Source organism: Saccopteryx leptura, chromosome 9, assembly GCF_036850995.1.
Source record: "Saccopteryx leptura isolate mSacLep1 chromosome 9, mSacLep1_pri_phased_curated, whole genome shotgun sequence".
Classification (NCBI taxonomy): Eukaryota; Metazoa; Chordata; class Mammalia; order Chiroptera; family Emballonuridae; genus Saccopteryx; species Saccopteryx leptura.
This window is the reverse complement of record NC_089511.1, coordinates 81,022,463-81,043,301: the sequence shown is the minus strand read 5'-3', so window position 1 is coordinate 81,043,301 and position 20,839 is coordinate 81,022,463. Positions and strand designations below refer to the sequence as shown.

Sequence of the window (20,839 nt, the reverse complement as noted above, 5' to 3'; positions counted from 1 at the left end):
GAGGGGAAGAGAGAGACAGAGAGGAAGGAGAGGGGGAGGGGTGGAGAAGCAGATGGGCACTCTCCTGTGTGCCCTGGCCGGGAAACGAACCCAGGACTCCTGCACGCCAGGCCAATGCTCCACCACTGAGCCAACCGGCCAGGGCCTTTCTTTAATTTTTGACTTAATTATAATAACATATATCTCAGAAATTTGTATATAGTGCATCTACAATTATTTGTAGGATTTTAAATGTGCCCCGACTTCAAAAAGTTTGAGAACCACTGCTCTACAGGTTCAGATGGTTCTTACATACACACGGGATGGCCCTTTCCAGAAGTTCTCCTTTATGCCCCGCCCCCTCCGGAGAAGTGTCTGTTATTAGAGAAAATGCTTCCTGATCTGGTGATGCTGGCAGAAGGCAGTGTCTGCAGGTTGAGCAGTGACCAGGATTCCATTTTTTAGTGTAAATTCTCCTCCTTCCCTTCACTTTCCATCTCCCAGCAAAAGGGGAAACTGGCCTCCATAGAGAAGCCACAGAGGTGGGTGAATGCCACAGGCAGTTTAGTAGCTGCTGTGACCATGCACCTTGCACCCAGGCTTGCTCCTGCACACACACACACACCTCCACACACACAGACCTCATACTCTCCTGACACACGGCGTATTTTGGGGTGGCTGTCAGCTCCCATTTCCATCTTCAGATCTGCCCTCACCCAGCCAGCAGGGGGAAGACCATAGCAGCCGCATTATACTCCAGAGCTAAGTGCAGGACGGCGGCGATTGGCTGCTGGGCTCTGAGTCACATTCACTTCCCCAAACTTCAGTTGGCACAGGAAGGGCAGTTAGTTTGTGTCAGGTGCTGGGGCTGTAAGGACAGTTAGAACTGTGGCCTGGGTAGGGGCCGGAGTGATAGAACCCCAAGTAAAGCTCAGTCACAGGCAAGGGAAAGCCTAGGGTTCCTAAGGGTGCTGAGAAGTTGGGTGGCCAAAGAAAGATGGTGGAGACAATAGGGAAACAGCCAGCAGAGGGGGTGGCTGAGTCAACACTCGAGGCTCTGTGAAGCCTGGGCGTCATTGCTGAATGCTCTGGACAGCACCTTCTGGGGCTGAAGACCAGGATGGTTCCTGTTCCTGAGACCCAGAAAAGCCACAAGGTTGCCTGCTCCCGGAGCCTGGCCAGCGCCCCACACAGGCCCGGCCCTGTTCGGCAGCCTCGTCTTCCACTTGCGTGTCCACGGCCAGGGGTAGGGCCTGCTGGAGATGGGGGTTGCCCCAGAAAGGCCAGGGCCAGGTTTCAGGGCCTGCTCGAAGGACACTCACGGCAGGGACTCCTCGAACTCAACACCCAAACCCCCTGCTTTCTTCCCTGTGTTCTCTGCAGGGTGGCTGGGCAGGGTGGTGATTTAAGAGCAAAAACAAAACACCCAAACCACTCCTTAATGTTCACAAAATTAGCTAATCCGTCACACCTTTGTTTTTGTTCATTTATTTAGAAAAAAATTAACATGGGCAAATGAGATACCTCAGTGTTACAACAGAGTATAGAAATGTCTAGCAATAGTCAAATAATTTGATCTTTAAATACAAAATAACCACATGAACACCTAATATACAGGTTTCATCTGAATACATATTTATTAGATAAATATTAGAGGTTGTCACATCATCTAACTACATACAGCTTTGCAAGACTAGAAATCACAATTACTTTTCTGACCAGTTTAAAGGTATGAAATGATTGCATTGTACAGAGATGTACAAGGATGACGGTTTCCGCGGGAGTTACTTCAGGCTGCACAGTGCGGCGTGTGTGTGTGTACGTGTGAATCACCTGCGATCATGATATCAAAAATTATACAAAGTATGAATTTGGTTACAATTTTCTTCTGAAATCCCCATTCCTTTTCATGATTTCCATAGCACCCTAAAAGTACACAGGTGTGGGACTAGTACACTGAAGCTAAATAGTACATGTAGGTAAAATAAAAACAAAAAACAAAAAATTCCTTTCCACACAGGGTCCAAGTATATTACATGAGTGAGACAGATGCGGAGAGAGACCTCACAAATGCTAACAGGATCTAGGTTTTTTTTCCACATTAAAATGGAGTTCCAAGCCTTTGTTTCGTAAAATAAAAACAATACACATTCCAAGGGAAATGAATGCATCTGTTATCATGTCTCTATTTCTCATTTACATATGTACACATGTCCCTTGAGTCACTGCTGCTGACGTCATCCTATCTGGATGGGTCAGGCCAAGGGGGCAGATGTGGAGCTCTCTTGGGGTGAGGGGGGAGTTAGGGCTTCCATTAGGAGAAAGTATTAGAAGTTTCTTAAAAATAAAATGGTTACAGGGAACATGATACATGGGTAAAGCTTCAAACCAAGAAGATGGGGGTGACAGCCTGTCCTTGGGCCTTCTCGCCCACCTGCCGGCGCCCTGTCCATCTCATGGAGTGACGGCAGAAACATGCCTATGGCCTGGGTGGGTGCCTGTCATGGAGAAGTGGCTTGCTGAGGCCTCGTTTTCGCTGAGGTTACTTATGGCTGCAAGTATTCGTCCAAAAAGGATCAGGGAAGCATCTCCTGAGTTCAGAACTGTCCCTGCTAGGAGTGGCTGTCATTCCCTGAATGTCACCAGCTGGGGCTGGTCCAGCCCCGGAGGCCTCTCTGCCTCCCTCCCTCCCTGGCCTGGCTCCAACATTGCTCTGGAAGAAGACGTCCCCCGAGTGTGAGCTTCTGGTACCCCGGCTCAGGAGGGTTCCTGGCTGAACTTGCTGGTGGAGGAGCTCTGAAAAGGGGACCCAGGAAACCTGTGTCAGGTGCAGAGACCATGGCTTCCTCAGAGGTGGCTGAGGGAGGTGCCTGGAGACTGGGCCATGGGGAGCACTAGAAAGCTGTGGACAGGACAGTGAGCAGAGCAGGGTACCCCAGTAAGAACCAGAATGAACCCTGGGCCTTTCTGGGAAACAGTGGCACGCAGGAAGCAGGAACTTCTAAGGCAGGCATCTGGAAGTCTGGCTGGGACGAGCGCTCCCCCACGGCCCAACACAGCATGGCTACCGGCCAGGGCGGTCAGCCATTGGGCAAGGATGGCCACATCCTATCTGGTGCGGTCTTGTCCCCACTTACAACCGGGACGGCTCCACGCCGGGGACAGCCTGGGCGTCCTGCTCGGCACGGCTGCCCATGCTCTTCGTGCCTTCATCGGTACAAATAGCCCTGGTTGCTTTTTTGTTTTTGTTGTTTTTTTTAAAAAAAGGACTCGGTCTTTGTCGTTGAGACAAGGTATTTTAAAAACACCAGCAAAGGCTATAACCAGGTCATGAAAATGTTGAATATTATCAAAGACAATACTAAAATATTCACAAAGATATTTACAAAAGCAATTCTTAAAATAATTGATTTGCATACTTAACACCACACTGGTTGAAAAACCTCAGCAACAGGACAAAGGAAAAAAAGGTGTGTGTGTGTTGGGGGGGGACAATGGCAGCTTTCCTTCAGGAACCCTGACGCTGCTGGTCGTCTGGTGCAGTGACTGCGGAGCAGCCGCAGGGGCCACCGTGGCAGTCAAATCCAGAGGAGTGCTGGGGCCACCCGCCACAGGGAGGGAACGGAGACTGCGAACACAGATGGTGGACTGAGGGCCAGACAGGGCCCAGCAGCAGGGAGGGAACAACAAATCTACAGACACGACACAAGTGACCCGATGGCCGAGCAACATCCCAGGCCATGCGGCTGAGGGGAGAACAGAGGAGCCCGAAATGAAATGGACACACATGCTCCCCAGGAGACTCGGAGAGCCGTAAGCTGGATGGAGCAAAGTGGCGGGGGGGGGGGGGGGACGGGACCAGAGGCTACTTCTGTTTGAACCAGCAGGAGTGTGGGGTGAGCTTTCCACGACAGAGGGACACACAGGGGAGAGGCTGGCAGCCAAGTGGGGTGTCTGAGGCAGCCCAGAAACACCCCCTCATGCTCATGGGTACATCCCAGCACACATGGGTAGCCCTAAGCACAGGGGCAGGCAGACAGTGGGGGCCGGGGACACTGAGGCAGGTGGCCCTGCTGCTAAGCCCACGTATGCGCCCGATCCTGCATCTCTCATCCTTTCCACCATCCTACCTTGCCCTCTGGGGGGACAAAGGGAACCAGTACGGAGAGAAGTGGGTGTCCCACATGAACAGTTTGGGAGAGGTGGGTGAGGACCAGGAGGCAGGAAACCGCATGAAAGAAATGGTTTGCTTGCTGTCCAAGTCCAATGTTCCTTTTCTCCAGATGACTTCGTAGCTTCAAATTGTTGTTTAAAAGTAGGGAGTGGCTTGGAGCAAAGTTTTAAGTTGCCGTTCCTACTGACCATCTGGTGGCATTCTCCCGCCCCCCAACTAAGGGCACAATAATTTCCACTGGGTACTTGCTCTCTGCACGCCCCCTCACCCCAGGCTGGGCCAGGTCTGAGTCCAAAGGTTGTGGAGCCACCTGCTGTGCTGTCCTGGCTTTGAGGAGGCCCTGACCCTTTTCCCACCAGTCCCCAAGCAGGAATGACACCCTCTCTCAAACACAGAATCTTGTCCTTTTTCTCTGCTGAGAGACTGTTTACAGGGTGTCTTGGCTTAGAGGTCAGGGGTCAAAGTGACAACCTTGGCCCCTAAGAGAGTTCTCTTTCCCAGAGGTTTGTGCTTTTCTGTGGTGGGTGATGGTGGTGGGAGGGCTGTTCTCACTGAAGCAAACTGTCACTGTTCCTCCCAGGCTTGGGCCTGGGTCTCAGGAGGTGGGGGGGCTTCCTTCGGGCTCAGTCACATGAAGGAGGCTCTGGGCCAGGAAGCCGGGAGGTGGCTACAGTTTAGAGACCGGAAGAACCTGGGGGAGGGCACTGCAGGGTCGCCTGGAGTCAGCACACACAGAGGGGCCAGGAAGCTGCTGTCAGGGTGCCCTCTTGCCAGCCGGCTCCCCATCACGAGGGTCGTCTTCGGGGCCCGCTCTGGGCATCAGCCCGGACCCACACAGCCCTCACAGTGCCCCTCCGGGCCCTCTGCTCTGAGAAGCAGGGGTGGTCTGAGGACACAGGCTCCCAGCGGGAAAGTGTGCGTGGGACAGACAGGGAGGGAGCAGAGCGGGGAGGGATGGCCCCGACAGAAGGTGGGCTTCAGTTGTTCTCAAAGAGAGACAGGAGGTCATCGTTACTATTGCTCGGCAGATCAGGGGGGTCCAGGTACGAGAGGAGCTCGTCAGGATTTGTGAGTTCTGGAAGGAGCTGGAAAAGAAGTACAGAAGCCCAGATGAGGTGTCGGCTGAGGGGCTGGCTGAGGAGTCGAGGCCATCCCCACACCTGTTCAATGTGCCTTCTCCCTGCCTCCCAGGCTGCTGGCCCCGACAGGGCAAACTCGCAGCGCAGGCTGTCCCCGAATGTGTGCAGGCCACCGTGCGGCTTGGGGCGCACCCAGACTTGTTTCTAGCCTACCAGCTGGGCAGGCCCATGGCGAGCAGTTCCTCCAGCCCCCTGACGCCCTATCCTGAGAAGCTGCAGGTCGAGTGGGCCTCCCAGCAGAGACCATTTTGCCTAGAGGAGGAGCCGTCCCTGCAGCTCCCGCCTCCCTGGGTCTCTCAGCTCTCGCCGCCTCGGCAAGCCTGTGGCTAGCTGGTTGACAGCACTGTCCTTGACTGTGGCCTCTGGGAAGGGGCTGCCGGCCATCCCTACCCTCTACCCTGAGGTCCGTGTAGTCTTCACGTCACGTGGAATCTCATGATTTTAGAGGCACCCCCCGCCCGGCCTGGTCTGTAGAGAAGAGCTGGGCAAGAATCCAAGGTGACGCACCACCGAGTGAACCCCGTTCACCACAGAGACCACACTGCTGAGGCCAAGGATGACAGCGGGACCGGGGCGTGCGGGACAGGCGCGGCCGAGACGGCGGGCCTCCTTTCTGGAAAGCTAGAGCCACGGGCTGGGATGTATTTTCTCCTGTCCAGCCCTGGCCAGCTGCCCTGTCCCTAGCTTCCAGACCACCCGGCCTCAGGTGGGAGACCTGACGCCCAGACACCCACTTCCACCTCAGTGACCCCCATGTGACCTCAGGCCTCTCTCAGAGTGAGCGATGGAGCAAGCAGAAGCACAGGCCATGAACAACACACGAACAAGAAACTGGAGACAGACACACACCAGGGAGACAGAGGGCTCTGTCACCCAGCCCCTGCCTTGGCTCAGGCCAGAGAGTGGGGCAGACAAGGAGATGGCAAACTCAATGTGGGAGGGGGTGGGAAGAAGGGCAGGGAGCCTCCTGTGCTGCCTCCAGACCGGGCCCAGAGGGACTCTGCGGGGCTGGGGAGAGGGGGCGGGGCTGGGGAGAGGGGGCGGGGCTGGGCTGCAGGGCTGCGGCCTGCAGGAGGGGCGGGGGCTGGCAGGTATGGAAGGGGACACTGGACCCTCACTGAGGCTTCCCCATTGTGGGGTTTTGCTGGGTTGGAGCCGGGGGAGGCAAGCTGCCCGGGCCCACACACCGCCCACCCGCCCCCTCACAGCTACACCTCCTCCACCCGGGGCCTTGAGCCCTCAACACCCACCCCTGCTCTTTGGGCAGGTCCCCGGGCGCCAGGCCTGGCCCCAGGCCAAGGCAAGTGGGGACCCCAACTTACATCCAGCGAAGGCTCCGGCATGTCGGATGCTCCCTGCGCTCCGGCCTGACCCTCTAAGGCTGAGGAGGGGTTAAAGGTCAGGTCGCTGTGTGGATGGTTGCTGGGAGCGGCCTGTGGCGGTTGCCGGGGAGGCTGGGAAGGAGGAGGAGGAGCCCCACTGTGATGTAATGGAGGCCCTGCCTGGCTGCTGGGGTGAGGGACGTGCAAACCTTGTTGTATGGAGGGGTGGGGCTGGTCAGAGCTGCCAGCATGTGGCATCTGTGGAGGAGGAGAGAGCAGGAGAAAAGAGAGGTGAGGTGACGAGGTACAGCAACGAGATGCCTGGAGAAATGAAAACCAAACAAAACCAGGAGAATAACTAACCCCCAAAACAGAGCCACCCCTTTACAAAGCTGAATGCTTATTTTGGGGGGGGCACAGAGAAACAAAATCCTCCCCCAAAACCAGTCGGGGGGTAGTGGAGAGCAAGGCAGGGGAAGGGGCCTCTGAGTCCGCGTGGGCCCGGGAGGGCGATGGCCAGGGGCTCTGAGACAAGCACAGACACTGAGTGTGGGGTCCAGGCCCCTTCAGGCCCCTCCACCTCCCCAGTCTGGACGCACGATGAGCAACAGTGAGGGCAGGATGGAGAAGCAAAATGGGCATGTTTTCAGGGAGCGGTGCTGCCGGCAGCACAGTGCAGGCCCCGTGGCCAGGGAGGCGGAGAGCAGACATGGACAGACAGCATGGGGCAGGCGTGCAGCTCAGGTGTGGGTCTGTGCCCCCCAAGTGGGCCCTGGGCAGGGCAGCACTGGGCACATGGGTTTCCTCTGAGAGCCTCAGGACAAGCCCTGCCTGAGGCGCTGGGGCAGGTAGAACTGAGCCGAAGTCAGGGGAGCAGAGGGGGCCTCTCAGCCCTGCCAGACTCTCCTCCTGGCCACCTGCTTGGTCAGCAGCAGGCCCACCCTAGGGTGCTGAGGGAAGCAGCCCCTCCACACCTCCTGGGGCATCAGGGCTCACCAAGAGGCTGCTTGCTAAGGTGGGCGCAGGTGGCGCTTCTCCGACAGATGAGGACCCGTGCTCTCCCGTGTGCATGTGACCTGGACACGGGGCTGTGGGCAGGGGCCAGGGGCCAGAATGCACTTGGGATTTACACTTCCCCTGCTCGTCTGTCTGCTGTCCCCAAGCACCCTTCCCTCAGAGCTCAGGTCTCGGAGCGGAAGGCTGAGTCCCGGCCCTCACCCCACTCGCAGCCCTCACCCCACCCGCAGCACACCTGACCGACGATCAGCCCCTCTTGCACTCTGCTAGTGAAGGGGAGCCCAGCGGCTCGCCAGGCTGCCCTTTCCAAGTGAGTCTTTATGCCCCCCCCCCCCGATTTTCTCTAGACCCTACTTCCTCTTCCTGTCTCTCCTAAAAGCTGCTCTCCAGGCCTTGCTGTGGGCCTCTGCTTACGGTCAGGTGGTCCCTCAGAGCATAGTGCCCCTTGAGTCTGGGCCATGAGAGCGCAGATGACCCAAGGGTACCAACTGTGGAATATCCCTGAGGTAAGAAGAACCAGGAGAGGCTGGAGGGATGGCACCACTGCTGTTGGTGTAAGGCCAGCCTGACTCCCACCCACCCCTGTGGGTGCCTCGCAGTGCCCATTCTGGCTCAGGAAGGGGCTCCACACTTCTGGGGCACCCCAGCCCAGGACACAGTCTCCAGATGTGCTGATACAGCTGTCCCCTCTGGCCCTGACATCTTGCTGGAGTGTCTCAGGATATGGAGGGGCAGGAACTCTCTGGAACCTGCTGATAATACCCATCAACTTGCCACCTGGCATGGGAGAGTCCTTAAGTGAACCAGCACCTGGTTGGAGTGTGCTCAGCTGGGAGCAGGCTGCTGTGGTTGGGCAGGGGTGGGAAGTTTATCTGCCAGCACTACCCCGTCTTATGCAGCTGTACTTCTCTCTAGAGCCCAGAAACGAAGAGCCCAGAGATGGGTGAAGGGGCAGTGTCTATTTGGGAGACATCCTGGACGGTGAGGTTAACTCCCAGGCTTAGGTCCCTCTGAAGAACTCAGGTGTGGGGCTAATGAGGCAAGGAAAGCCTTGCTGGGCCCAAGAGGCACATGACAGCCTGCTGCCACTTGCCAGTGCCAGGAACTGCGGGGGCTCAGGATGCACAACATGGGAACGTGTGGGCGGTGTGGGCTGCTGGATGTGGACAGCTGGGGTCCTGGGGAGCAGGGCTGCGAAAGGGGGTTCAGGAGAGAGGTCCCCAGAAGTCAGAAGCCCCACAGGACAGAAAGTAACTTGTAAAAAGTGGCCGAAGCCCCAAGAAAGTAGCTACTTCTGACTTGGCATTCTGGGGTCCTTTGGGAAAACTGCTGTAGGGCCCCTCGCCTGGATTTCCGGTTAACTGTCACTAAGAAGCAGGCAGCTCCGGCCCACAGGCCAGGCCCCGTGTCAGTGGCAGGGCCAGCTCCACGTCAGGTGTGTGGAACACTACCGTCCAGAGGCCCCTTCCTTCCAGGCCATGTGAGGAAGGAGCAGAGGGCCTGAGTGGCACCTCCTGGTGTAGATCCAGCCAACCCTGCTGCCAGACAGGACCCTTCTGCAGAAGCCCAGACCTTTCTCTCAAGGTGGAGTGGTCTGAGCCCCACTGGCAGCCCCTCACTGCCCTCTTCCTGCTCCTTCTCAACAGACAGAAGCTCTGAAGCCTCAATACTTCAGCCCTTGGGCCTCAGTTTCCCCCAAACCCCAGCTGTCCCTCCCCTATCCAAGCCCTGCTAGAACTCTGACTCCATTAGTGAAAGGCCTGTGTCTGTCTTGCTTCCATCAGGTACAAGGCTCAGTCTGGAGCACAGGCTAAGAAAATATCCACTAATTCGAGGGGAAATGTCCAGTGCTCACTGGCTACCTACCTCTGCCGTCAGGGCTACGAAGGGGGAGGCCTCTGGATGGCAATGTACACCCTGCCCGCAAGGGGCTTCCTCAGCAATGTGGGGTATGTGATAGTGAACAGGCAAACCAGGACAGGAAGTATATACTCGCAGGGTAAGTAGATTTCCTGGCATTTCTTTTTACAAGAGGTGGTGATACCCTAAGGATTTGGACCCCTAGGGAGTAAGCACCTGGTTTTGGGACAAAATTCTACATGGCCAAGTACAGTAATATAGTGTGAAAGTGTGTCTAAGTGGGGGAGAGGGTGGGAGTGTGTCTAAGTGGAGGAGAGGGTGGGAGTGTGCATGTGGTGGAGAGGGTGGGAGTGTGTGCGTGTAGGGGAGAGGGTGGGAGTGTGTGCATGTGGGGGAGAGGGTGGGAGTGTGCATGTGGGGGAGAGGGTGGGAGTGTGCATGTGGGGGAGAGGGTGGGAGTGTGCATGTGGGGGAGAGGGTGGGAGTGTGTGCATGTGGGGGAGAGGGTGGGAGTGTGCGCTTGTGGGGGAGAGGGTGGGAGTGTGCATGTGGGGGAGAGGGTGGGAGTGTGCGTGTGGGGGAGAGGGTGGGAGTGTGCGTGTGGGGGAGAGGGGGGGAGTGTGCGTGTAGGGGAGAGGGGGGGAGTGTGCATGTGGGGGAGAGGGGGGGAGTGTGCATGTGGGGGAGAGGGTGGGAGTGTGCATGTGGGGGAGAGGGTGGGAGTGTGCATGTGGGGGAGAGGGGGGGAGTGTGCGCGTGTGGGGGAGAGGGTGGGAGTGTGTGCGTGTAGGGGAGAGGGGGGGAGTGTGCATGTGGGGGAGAGGGGGGGAGTGTGCGCGTGTGGAGGGGGGGAGTGTGCGCGTGTGGGGGAGAGGGTGGGAGTGTGTGCGTGTGGGGGAGAGGGTGGGAGTGTGCGTGTGGAGGAGAGGGTGGGAGTGTGGGGAGAGGGTGGGAGTGTGTGCGTGTGGGGGAGAGGGTGGGAGTGTGCGTGTGGAGGAGAGGGTGGGAGTGTGCGTGTGGGAGAGAGGGTGGGAGTGTGCATGTGGGGGAGAGGGTGGGAGTGTGTGCGTGTGGGGGAGAGGGGGGGAGTGTGCATATGGAGGAGAGGGTGGGAGTGTGCATGTGGGGGAGAGGGTGGGAGTGTGCATGTGGGGGAGAGGGTGGGAGTGTGCATGTGGAGGAGAGGGTGGGAGTGTGCATGTGGGGGAGAGGGTGGGAGTGTGCATGTGGGGGAGAGGGGGGGAGTGTGCATGTGGGGGAGAGGGTGGGAGTGTGCGCTTGTGGGGGAGAGGGTGGGAGTGCATGTGGGGGAGAGGGTGGGAGTGTGCATGTGGGGGAGAGGGTGGGAGTGTGCATGTGGGGGAGAGGGTGGGAGTGTGCGTGTGGGGGAGAGGGGGGGAGTGTGCGTGTAGGGGAGAGGGGAGGAGTGTGCATGTGGGGGAGAGGGTGGGAGTGTGCATGTGGGAGAGAGGGTGGGAGTGTGTGCGTGTGGGGGAGAGGGTGGGAGTGTGCATGTGGGGGAGAGGGGGGGAGTGTGCATGTGGGGGAGAGGGGGGGAGTGTGCATGTGGGGGAGAGGGGGGGAGTGTGCATGTGGGGGAGAGGGGGGGAGTGTGCATGTGGGATAGAGGGGGGGAGTGTGCATGTGGGGGAGAGGGGGGGAGTGTGCATGTAGGGGAGAGGGGGGAGTGTGCATGTGGGGGAGAGGGGGGAGTGTGCATGTGGGGGAGAGGGGGGTGTGTGCATGTGGGGGAGAGGGGGGGAGTGTGCATGTGGGGGAGAGGGGGGGAGTGTGCGCGTGTGGGGGAGAGGGGGGGAGTGTGCGCGTGTGGGGGAGAGGGGGGGAGTGTGCATGTGGGGGAGAGGGGGGGAGTGTGCATGTGGGGGAGAGGGGGGGAGTGTGCATGTGGGGGAGAGGGGGGGAGTGTGCATGTGGGGGAGAGGGGGGAGTGTGCATGTGGGGGAGAGGGGGGGAGTGTGCATGTGGGGGAGAGGGGGGAGTGTGCATGTGGGAGAGAGGGTGGGAGTGTGCGCTTTTGGGGACTGTGTGTGAGGTCGTACACGGGGTGTACAGGAAGTAGCCTGGAGCTTCCATCCCCTGAGAATCTGATGTCCTGGGTGAAACAGCTGGGGCCAAGGATGCGGACAGGCTATCACAGGTCCCTTTCTCCCTTTTAAGCCCCCAAATCCAATTCTTAGTCCTTCCATTTGCCCGCCGGGAGAACTAGGCAAACATTAGAGAGGTCCCAGGGAGCCGTCTGCCCTGTCAGCCTCACGCAGAGGCTGCGGCCGTGGGGCCAGTGGGGAAGAGGAAGAGGTACTCACAGTTTCCTGCATGGGGTGGCTGAGGGGCTTCTCGAGGGCAGCCATGTTGTTGGGCATGTCAGGGGGGTGGGAGAGCTGGGGGGGACCATGCATGAAGTCGGTCATGGAGGTCCCGCCGGGGTTCCCATGGGGGAAATCGAAGTTGCCGTGGCCCTGGTAGTTGTTGCCTGGGGGAAACAAATTGGCTGGGTCAGTTCGAGGGAAGGTCACCCCTGGGGAGCAGGTGGTACGGAATGAAGAACCGAGTCGTGTCCTCCTCTGAGGCCCGAGCCGGCTCCTGCAGCCTTCGTGTGCGGGCTGCACAGCGGGCAGCAGTGCAGCCTTCTGCCGTGGTCAGCCCCCAGGGCCTGTGCTGCTCTCCAGTTACACGGGGCGGAGTGGGGAAGAGGCGTGGGCTGTTCCTGTGGGCAGGGGCATGTGGAATGAGGCCCAAGTCTCCTTGGACTAGCCTTGCATCTCCACGGAGATGCTGAGCTAGTCCCTAGATCTGCTTCCGCATTGCCCCACAGGGCTGCCCCGGTCACTGGATGACCCAGGTCTAGAGCGGGAGGTCAGAGGAACAGCACGCTGGGAAGCTAGGGCCCTTGACATGCTGTGGGACCCTGGCTGGGTGGACTAACCTCTCTGGGCCTCCCCAGGAGCTTTGGGGACCTCAGAGCAGGATCCTAGGGGGAAGCTGCCACCCGCTGTGTCTGAAGGGGGTGAGTACTTTCTAGGAACGGCCCTGTGGATGAAACCTGGTCCGAGCAGCAGAGAGCAAGAGGGCAGTGATGTTGACCTTGGTGGCCAAGGGCTGGAGCTCTAAGCCCTTGGACTCTGTCCCTGGCAGGGTGGGAGAGTTGCAGAGACAGAGACAATACAGGTATCACAGAGAAACGGGCGGGTTGGGGGAAGGGTTAAGAACCGCAGGTGAGAGCACTCTGTCGGTCCTAGTGGACACTCAATCTGGGGAAGAGGTGCAGTGTGCCCCAGCAAAGCAGGCTCTGCAGCCCCTGAGCTCGACGCCTGTCTGCCTGGAGTTACGGAACTGTTACTGGGAACTCCAGCAGTCAGAAGAGCAGGTCAGGCAGGGCTGGGTGGGAGAGGCCGGGGCCTGTCTCACGGCCCAGTCCTTCACTCATGCTGTCCTGCTGGGAGCTAGCCCACAGTGCCAGGCAGAGCCAGGCAGCTGGATGCAGACGGGGGGATGGTGCCCAGGCACGGCACTGCCAAGCCCAGGGATGTGGGAACGACTTGGAAGGAGTGTATGCCTCATACCACACCCTCCCACCCGCCACCATCAGCAGAGAAGACCCGTGTCCCCACTGGAAGCTTGTGGGTGCCCTCCCCTGGCCCTCCGTGTCTGGCCTCACCCACCTTGGCTGTTGTAGTCGTTGGAATTGGTGGCCCCAGGCGGAGGTGGGAGTGGGTAGGGGGATGGGCCGGGGCCCAAGGCTGCAATCATCTCCATGACGTTGGGCATGATCATTTGGCTGGGACTCATCGTCTTGAACCGCTTGGAGGGGATGCCGTCAGGGTCATCCTTAATGTGTAGGTCTGACTTGATGGGCACTGGCCGCCAGCTACATGTGGGGTCAATAGTGACCTCTTCAAACTCAGAGCTGGGGGGAGAAAGGGGGCAGAGCTGAGGCTCCAGGGGGCTGAGCTTTGAACACAAGAGCCTCCAGCTTGAACAGATTTTTTTTTTTTTTTTTTTCTGAAGCTGGAAACGGGGAGAGACAGTCAGACAGACTCCCGCATGCACCTGACCGGGATCCACCCGGCACGCCCACCAGGGGCCACGCTCTGCCCACCAGGGGGCGATGCTCTGCCCCTCCAGGGCATCGCTCTGCCGCGACCAGAGCCACTCTAGCGCCTGGGGCAGAGGCCAAGGAGCCATCCCCAGCGCCCGGGCCATCTTTGCTCCAATGGAGCCTTGGCTGTGGGAGGGGAAGAGAGAGACAGAGAGGAAGGAGGGGGGGGGGGTGGAGAAGCAAATGGGCGCTTCTCCTGTGTGCCCTGGCCGGGAATCAAACCCGGGTCCCCCGCACGCCAGGCCGACGCTCTACCGCTGAGCCAACCGGCCAGGGCCTTGAACAGATATTGAGGTGTCCTTGCCCGGGCCCCCTGCCCCCATCCTCCCAGGACCTGCCGATGGTAAACTTATAGGGGATTGTTACATCTTGTGAGAGATAGGGACTGAGGCTAGGAAAAGCAAGAGGCCGGCACGGGGCACTTGGCCCAGGTCTCTCAACCAGAAAGTAGCTGTTGGGAGCAGTATCAACTTCCTGCTCTGGCGGAGAAGGGTCCTTTCTGGATGTGCATCTCCTCCCAGGGACAGAGCCCCAGAGGGAAAGTCACAGGAAGGTGGAAGCCTGGCCAGTGGTGGCACAGTGGATAGAGTGTCGACCTGAGATGCTGAGGACCCAGGTTCGAGACCCGAGCTCACTGGCTTGCGTGTGGGGTAATCAACGTAATCCCATGGTTGTTGGCTTGAGCCCAAAGGTCGCTGGCTTGACGCTCAAGGTCGCTGGCTTGAGCAAGGGGTCATTGGCTAGGCTGGAGCCCTCCAGTCAAGGCACATATGAGAAACAGTCAACGAACAACTAAAGTGATGAAACTACAAGTTGATGCTTCTCATTTCTCTCCCTCCCTTCTCCCTGCTAAAATAATAAATAAATAAAACAAAACCGGAGAGAGACATGGCACGTGGCTTCCCAGCCTGGGGGCATCAGGAACGCTCCCACGCTCCCCTCATCTGACCCAGGCTGCCATTCCCACCCCCTGCCCCACGTGCCCGAGCCAGGGAGGCCCACTTACTGCTGGATGGCATTCAGGATGCCCCACATGTACTGATCCACCTCCAGGCCCTCGAGCAGAGCGGTTTTACTGGAAAAGGGGAGAAGAAAGGGCTTGCCTGTTGCTCCTGGACCCTGAGAGGTTGGGGCACAGCCCACCCCGCCCCACGGAGTCAACAGCGCCCTGCTGCTGGCCACTGCTGCAGGCACTGACAGGAGAGGGCCGTGGGTGACAGTGGGATGCAAAGAAATCCTGACTGGGTCCAGCTCCTGTCATCTGAGCCCTCTGCTGTTTGCTTCCTCCCTCTCTTTTGCTTTTAGGGCAAGTGGAGGTGGCTGGACCCCAAAGAGCAGGGCCAGGGGGAGGCCAGAGGGACTCGACTGGGTTAGCGTCACTCACTTGCACACAGGACACCTCCAGGTCCCTCTCTCACAATTCAGCTGCAGGTATGATTCCAGGTCAAAGCACTGTGGGGGCCGAGAGGCGGAGACAGAGAGACAGATGGACAGAGAGACAGATGGACAGAGACATGAGATCAGAACTCTCAGAAATTGCTTTGGTGAGAGTGCTACTGCTTCTGAGACCTTATGAAGCCCTCCCTGGAGGGAGGGAGACAGATGGTGACAGAGCCCGGGCTGGGTTTTGAGTGGGGTTGCCTTTCTGTCCCTGTACACCCCTGCCCAGCCCTCCTCGCACCACTGCTGTGCCTACGTTCTCTGAGAAACCTTCCTGGTCCCCCCGCAGACACCCCTCGCTGACTGTGCCTGTGACAGCCCCTTTCAACGAGCAAGGCTGGGGATGGCGTGGACTCCGTCTTCCTGTCAGCCCAGCCTAGGAACTGAGGGCACACATGGTGACTCATCAGTGTGTCCAATAAAGTGACCAGAGGACCATCTTGCCCACAACGTTGCCCCCGAGGCAGGGAGGGAGCCCCATGAAGAGGCCCTTGCCAGGTGTGAGAGGGAGGGGCTGGGCGTGCAGCTGCCCTGGCCCGAAGCTGCCCCTCCCTGCTGCCGCCCTTCAGGCTCACACCCAGCTCCTGTGGGATGGCTGCTCACATCCCTCTGGGGGGACCCCTCCCCAGCAGCTCAGTGACTCTCCCACCCCGGGTGCCTGCATCTGTACAGTGCCAGTGCTCTGTTGCAGCCACCTAGACTGTGACAGTCACTTGTTCCACTCATTTCCTAAGCACCTGCTTGGGGCAAGGCCTGAACACAGACAACGGTGCACAGGCAGAGGAGTCCCTGCTCTCAGGTCCTGGAGCAGCCACGACCTTCTGTGCGGGATTTCCAGCTCACATCCGACACCCGCCAGGGCAGGAACTGACTAAATCCAGGTGTGCAGCCACCTGGGCCCTAGCCCTGAGCACGTAGGGAAGATGCTCAAGGGACAAATGACGGCTGAAGTGAGAGTGAAATCAGTGGCTGAAGGCTGCTATGTTCTTCAGGCAGAGGACAGGCCCTGCTGGCCCTCTGCCCACCCTTCCCATCCCAGCCTGACTCCAGGTGGCTCTCGTGGGGCGGCTCACCTGGACATGCTTGCAATCGTGACCTCGAGCGGGCAGCTGGATGCGCCGGAATGTGATGGGGCACTTCAAAGACACTTTGATAGCTGTCTGCTCCACGCCATCTTCCCCATTGAGGGTTGTGTTGCCTGATGAGGCTGCCACGCTGCTGAAATTCCGCTTGACTGTGTGGTGGGAGGCACAGGTGGATGAGCCAGGCAGGGCCCTGCTCAGCACGCCCCACTCTCTCATGCAGTTGAAACATACTTTACTTCTCTACCTCCACCCCTAAGCTGGGGGGCCCTGTGAATAACTGTAGTGAAGGGGAGTTTGACCTGCCAGCTGCCCTAGGCCACTAAGCACTCTGCAACAGCAGCCCCCACGTACTACACATGTGGCATGCACGTGCACCTGGGAGGTGACCGCGGCAGTTCCCCAGTCTGCAGAACAAGCCCCGACTTCCCTGGGAAGGGGACTTTCTGCAAAACTTGCAGAAACCCCATCTGGCACTTCTCCACTGATTATCTGGGTCAGCAGAGCCCCCTCAGGCGCTTCTGCACTTAATTCTGCAAGTGTGGAAATGAGAGTGGACTGCTAACTGCCTGGAAGGGTTCCAGGGAGCAGGAGGCAATGTGAAGAAGCATAATCAATGAGGGGAGCAGTGGTGCACCTCCCTGCATGGCATGCTCCCAGAGGTGTCACCTGGGGTCCCCTCCAAAGGAACGGACTACCAAGTCCTTTCGTCCAGAGTTAGGCATGAGCTGTTGGGGCTGGGAGACCAGCCTTGAATCCACCCTGTGCTTCCCTCCCAGTGAAGATTCCTCACTTCTCCAGTTCTTCCCATTGTTCCAGACAATCACCTCCTCCAGGAAGCCCACCCGGCCTGTCCACACCATAGCATTTTGTGTGACTCTGCCTCACATCCTGTGATGTGAGCCAGGTGGGTCAGGATTCCCACTGTGTCTTACAGTACCCTGCTCCTCTGATCATCCCCATGGCTCTGTGGAGGGACAGGAGTCAGGACTGGGGTTGGTGCCAGGGACACTCCGGGCCCCGGGGCGTTACACATGGAGCCGATGGTCCCATATGGATGGTGGCCACAAAAGGCTGGGGTTCACACACTCACTTTTGGTGATGCAATGCTCAGCGGGCAGGAGGCGCTTCTTGAGGAGGCCTTGCAGCACGGAGCGCACGGATGGCCGGTGGACCAGCTGCAGCACAAAGAGGTGGGACTGCGAGGAAGAGTGCACATTCAGTCCCTATCCCACAGCCCCCATGGCCTACCCCTTCTGCAGCCTCTGCAGGCTTAGGCGCCCCTGTGCCCAAAGGGCCCCAGGAGGCCATGTCCACAGTGATATATTTGAGCAGTAGGTGCCCTGGGACCTGGTGGAGAAAGCCCTCAAGGACCAGGATGTGTTCTGGGACCTGTGAGCTGACGGACCCAGGCTGGGGTCACCACTGGGCATCAGGACTGGAACCTGCCTCACTTCCTAATCCTGCCCACCACTGCGTCCCACTATGCACCTCCACTCTTTCCGCCTGAGGGTGGTGCCTCTGTCTTCACTTCTCCAGGAAGCCCTCCAGACCTGCACATCCCCACAAGTCCCCACAGGCTCTTCACTCTGATAGCATCCCCAGACCTGTGACTCCAGTCTCCAAGAGGCCTCAGAGCTCCAATGCTCATAAGGGCAGGACCAGAGCTTTTCCCTCTCCTGCATTCCCGAGAGAGGCTACCAGAACAAAGTAGGCAATCTACTTGCATGCAAGCCCTGTGTGCCAGCTCCTGATCTCTGGGGAACTGAGTCATGGCTCAGGTGTGGCCCTAGAGCAATGAACCGCAGATCCGAGGGCTACAGACATGTGCGATTCTGAGCCAGTGAGTTGCCTAAAGAAGGGAAGAAGTCAGTAACTCCGGACTTATGGAGTTAAGTCTGGGGAAATATTGTCAGAATGTAAAAACTTCTTTCAGATGAGGCTAGAACAGGGCCTAGCTTTGAGGGACACACAGAACTTCACCCGATGAGGACTGAAGCGTCGAGGAAGTCCAGGAGGGGTGCCTAGGAATATGTGGAGGAGAGAGAGCAGACCACATGGAGGCTGTGGTGTAAGGGGACAGGCCAGGCACGGTGGCTTTGGAGGCTTTCTCCATAGCCCCAGGGACCACTGCATGTTTCTGAAAGATCACGTCAGTGCCTGGGGGAGTAGGGAACAGAGACCCAAGAACACGGCTGAAGCAGGGGTCGTGGGCCTCAGCTCCCTGCACTGTGCCCTCAGCCCTGCCCACACACTCACACAGCAGCAGGCCGTGACGGTGATCTGGATGGTGTTGCGGCCCGGCTGGCACACGTGCTTGAGGTGCAGGGGCTTGTGGGAGGTCTTGTTGTCACCACGCTCAATGGTGAGGGGCGTGGCGTTCACGCTGACCTGCACCGAGGCCGGCCAGTTGGTGTTCATCTGCCGGTCCTCATGGTGGTAGCACTTGAATTGCAGTTCCAGGTCAGACCTGGGGGCAGGGCATGACAGGGCTTAGGTCAGCTCTGCCAGTGGGCTGCCCTTGGCCTCCATGACCCCTGGCCAGGCCATATATCCCTAACTTGACACAGCCCCGCGAATCCTTCAGGACCTTATTCTTTTTCTTTTTTTTCCCTGTATCCTTCCGAAGTTGGAGACAGGGAGACAGTCAGACAGACTCTCGCATGCACCTGACCGGGATCCACCCGGCATGCCCACCAGGGGGCGATGCTCTGCCCATCTGGGGCGTTGCTCTGTTGCAACCAGAGCCATTCTAGCACCTGAGGCAGAGCTCACAGAGCCATCCTCAGCGCCCGGGCCAACCCTGCTCCAATGGAGTCTTGGCTGCGGGAGGGGAAGAGACAGAGAAGAAGGAGAGGGGGAGAGGTGGAGAAGCATATGGGCGCCTCTCCTGTGTACCCTGGCCGGGAATCGAACCCGGGACTCCTGCACACCAGGCCATCACTCCACCACTGAGCCAACTGGCCAGGGTCTTTATTCTTGGCCTCAATACCTACTCTTGCCTCCCCAAGATCTCCTTGCTCACCCTGCATAGTCCTTCTGCCCCACCTCCAATCAAAATCCACCCCAACAACCCAATTTCCTCCGTAACTCCCATATACTCATCCACTTCAGCCACGCCCACAGCTTTGGCCACAATCTCTCCTGGCCCCCTGCACTATAAGGGTGCTGCTTGTTCCCTGTCCAGGGACATAGGAACAAAAATACACTAATTTGACAAGACCCAGAGAGGCTTACTATGCCCGTCCCCTAGGCTGACGCTGGGCGAGAGGAGGACTCCAGGCCAGGGTGTGTCTGGTTTGGTTTCCCCCGAGTGGGCCTTGAAGACACAGCACTAAAGGGAGTCCCCAGCAATCAGCAATGACCACATATGCATGAAACCCAAGCAAGGTCAGTGGCCAGGGCTATAGGAAGGCTCTTCAATGAGGACACCCATGGGTAAGGAGGGGTGGGCGAGCAGGGCCCCTGCACAGGGGTCTCTCTCTACCTTGCTGCCCGAGTATCTGAGCTCCCAAGCCCTCACACCACCCCTGCTGTCTCTGGCCCTCACTGCAGCCCTCCTGAGCGGCCAGCTGTGTGTGCACGTGCCATCTCAGACTGCAAGGTGCTCACTGGGCAGCTGAGAGGCCCTGGTCACAGGCATGGCATGGCCGCTGAGTCCTGCCTGAGGAGGAAGGATTGAGGGTGAAGACACCATCAGGTTCTGGCATCCAAGACCAAGGCCCATGCCCAGCTCTGCCCCTTGCTGGCCGTGAGAACTCCCTCAGGCTGATCAGCTTCTCTGGCTGACTAGCAAGCATGGCCACTCAAAACATCAAAGGTTCTGTGTGGAAGGTGCAGAACGGGGCCTGGCCCAGCAGGGAGCCTGCAGCTGCAGCAGTCCAGTCTGACCTGGTGTTCGAGCAGCAGCCTTGGCTGCTGGCCAGCCGCCTGCAATCTGCAAGGCTGGTCCGTCGACCTGATCTAGGCCTGCTCCCCCTCTCGCTTATCTCCACATTCCTGCCCTGGCACAACGAGTCCCTCTAAGATCCCCTTGCCAGCTCAGGGCCTCTGCCGGAACACCCTCCTGCTCGGCCTTTAGGTCTGAGATAGCCACCTTTTCCTCTGGGAAATCGTCCCTAACCACTCTCTTCGGACTAGGCCGAGTGACAGCTGCTCCCTGTGTTCGAGCCACTATGTGAAGGTTGCTTGTCTGTCTCTTCTGTACCTCCAAGTCCCCCGTGACATCCTTAGGGCCTTCACACAGAGTGCCCAGTCAATGTTGCTGAACATGTGAAGGTGGCGGTCTACCCTAGGTCTGGGGCAATGCCAGGGCCCAGGGGGTGTCACTACTAGGGCCTTCTCTGCCCAGCCTGGGCCTGTGCCCCTGCCCTGAGACTCACCTCCACATCAGGGTCTGGTGGACTGTGGGCCCCTGCCCTGAGACTCACCTCCACATCAGGGTCTGGTGGACTGTGGGCCGCAGGTGAAAGACGTGGTTGCTGACGGCCAGGTTGTGCTCCAGGCGGAAGGGCTCCAGGACCACGCCATCCCGCACGGGGAACGTGAGCCGCAGCTCGTCATTGTGAGTGGCTGGGGAGGGGAGGAGCCTGTGAGCCACATGCCTCTGGCTGCCCAGAAGCACGGCTCCAGGGCCATGGGTGGGGCTCACTCACCCAATCACATGCACACTTGGCTGTGTGCTTAGAACACACAGGAGTGGGCACAAA

General features: G+C 58.7%; 1 protein-coding gene across 1 annotated transcript in view; it reads right to left on the bottom strand.

The window, feature by feature from the left end:
- Positions 1 to 1,591: 1,591 nt before the first annotated feature.
- The window catches only part of ZMIZ1 (zinc finger MIZ-type containing 1), a 50,620-nt gene continuing 31,372 nt past the window's right edge, over positions 1,592 to 20,839 (bottom strand). The window contains exons 10-19 of the mRNA XM_066349696.1: positions 20,561 to 20,702; positions 18,390 to 18,600; positions 17,224 to 17,329; positions 16,122 to 16,282; positions 14,993 to 15,060; positions 14,615 to 14,683; positions 13,172 to 13,416; positions 11,816 to 11,982; positions 6,615 to 6,872; positions 1,592 to 5,238 (exon numbers count right to left, since the gene is read on the bottom strand). Of these exons, the coding sequence (XP_066205793.1) occupies positions 5,131 to 5,238; positions 6,615 to 6,872; positions 11,816 to 11,982; positions 13,172 to 13,416; positions 14,615 to 14,683; positions 14,993 to 15,060; positions 16,122 to 16,282; positions 17,224 to 17,329; positions 18,390 to 18,600; positions 20,561 to 20,702 (1,535 nt within the window). The 3' untranslated portion in view covers positions 1,592 to 5,130. The remainder of the gene's footprint in view (positions 5,239 to 6,614; positions 6,873 to 11,815; positions 11,983 to 13,171; positions 13,417 to 14,614; positions 14,684 to 14,992; positions 15,061 to 16,121; positions 16,283 to 17,223; positions 17,330 to 18,389; positions 18,601 to 20,560; positions 20,703 to 20,839) is intronic.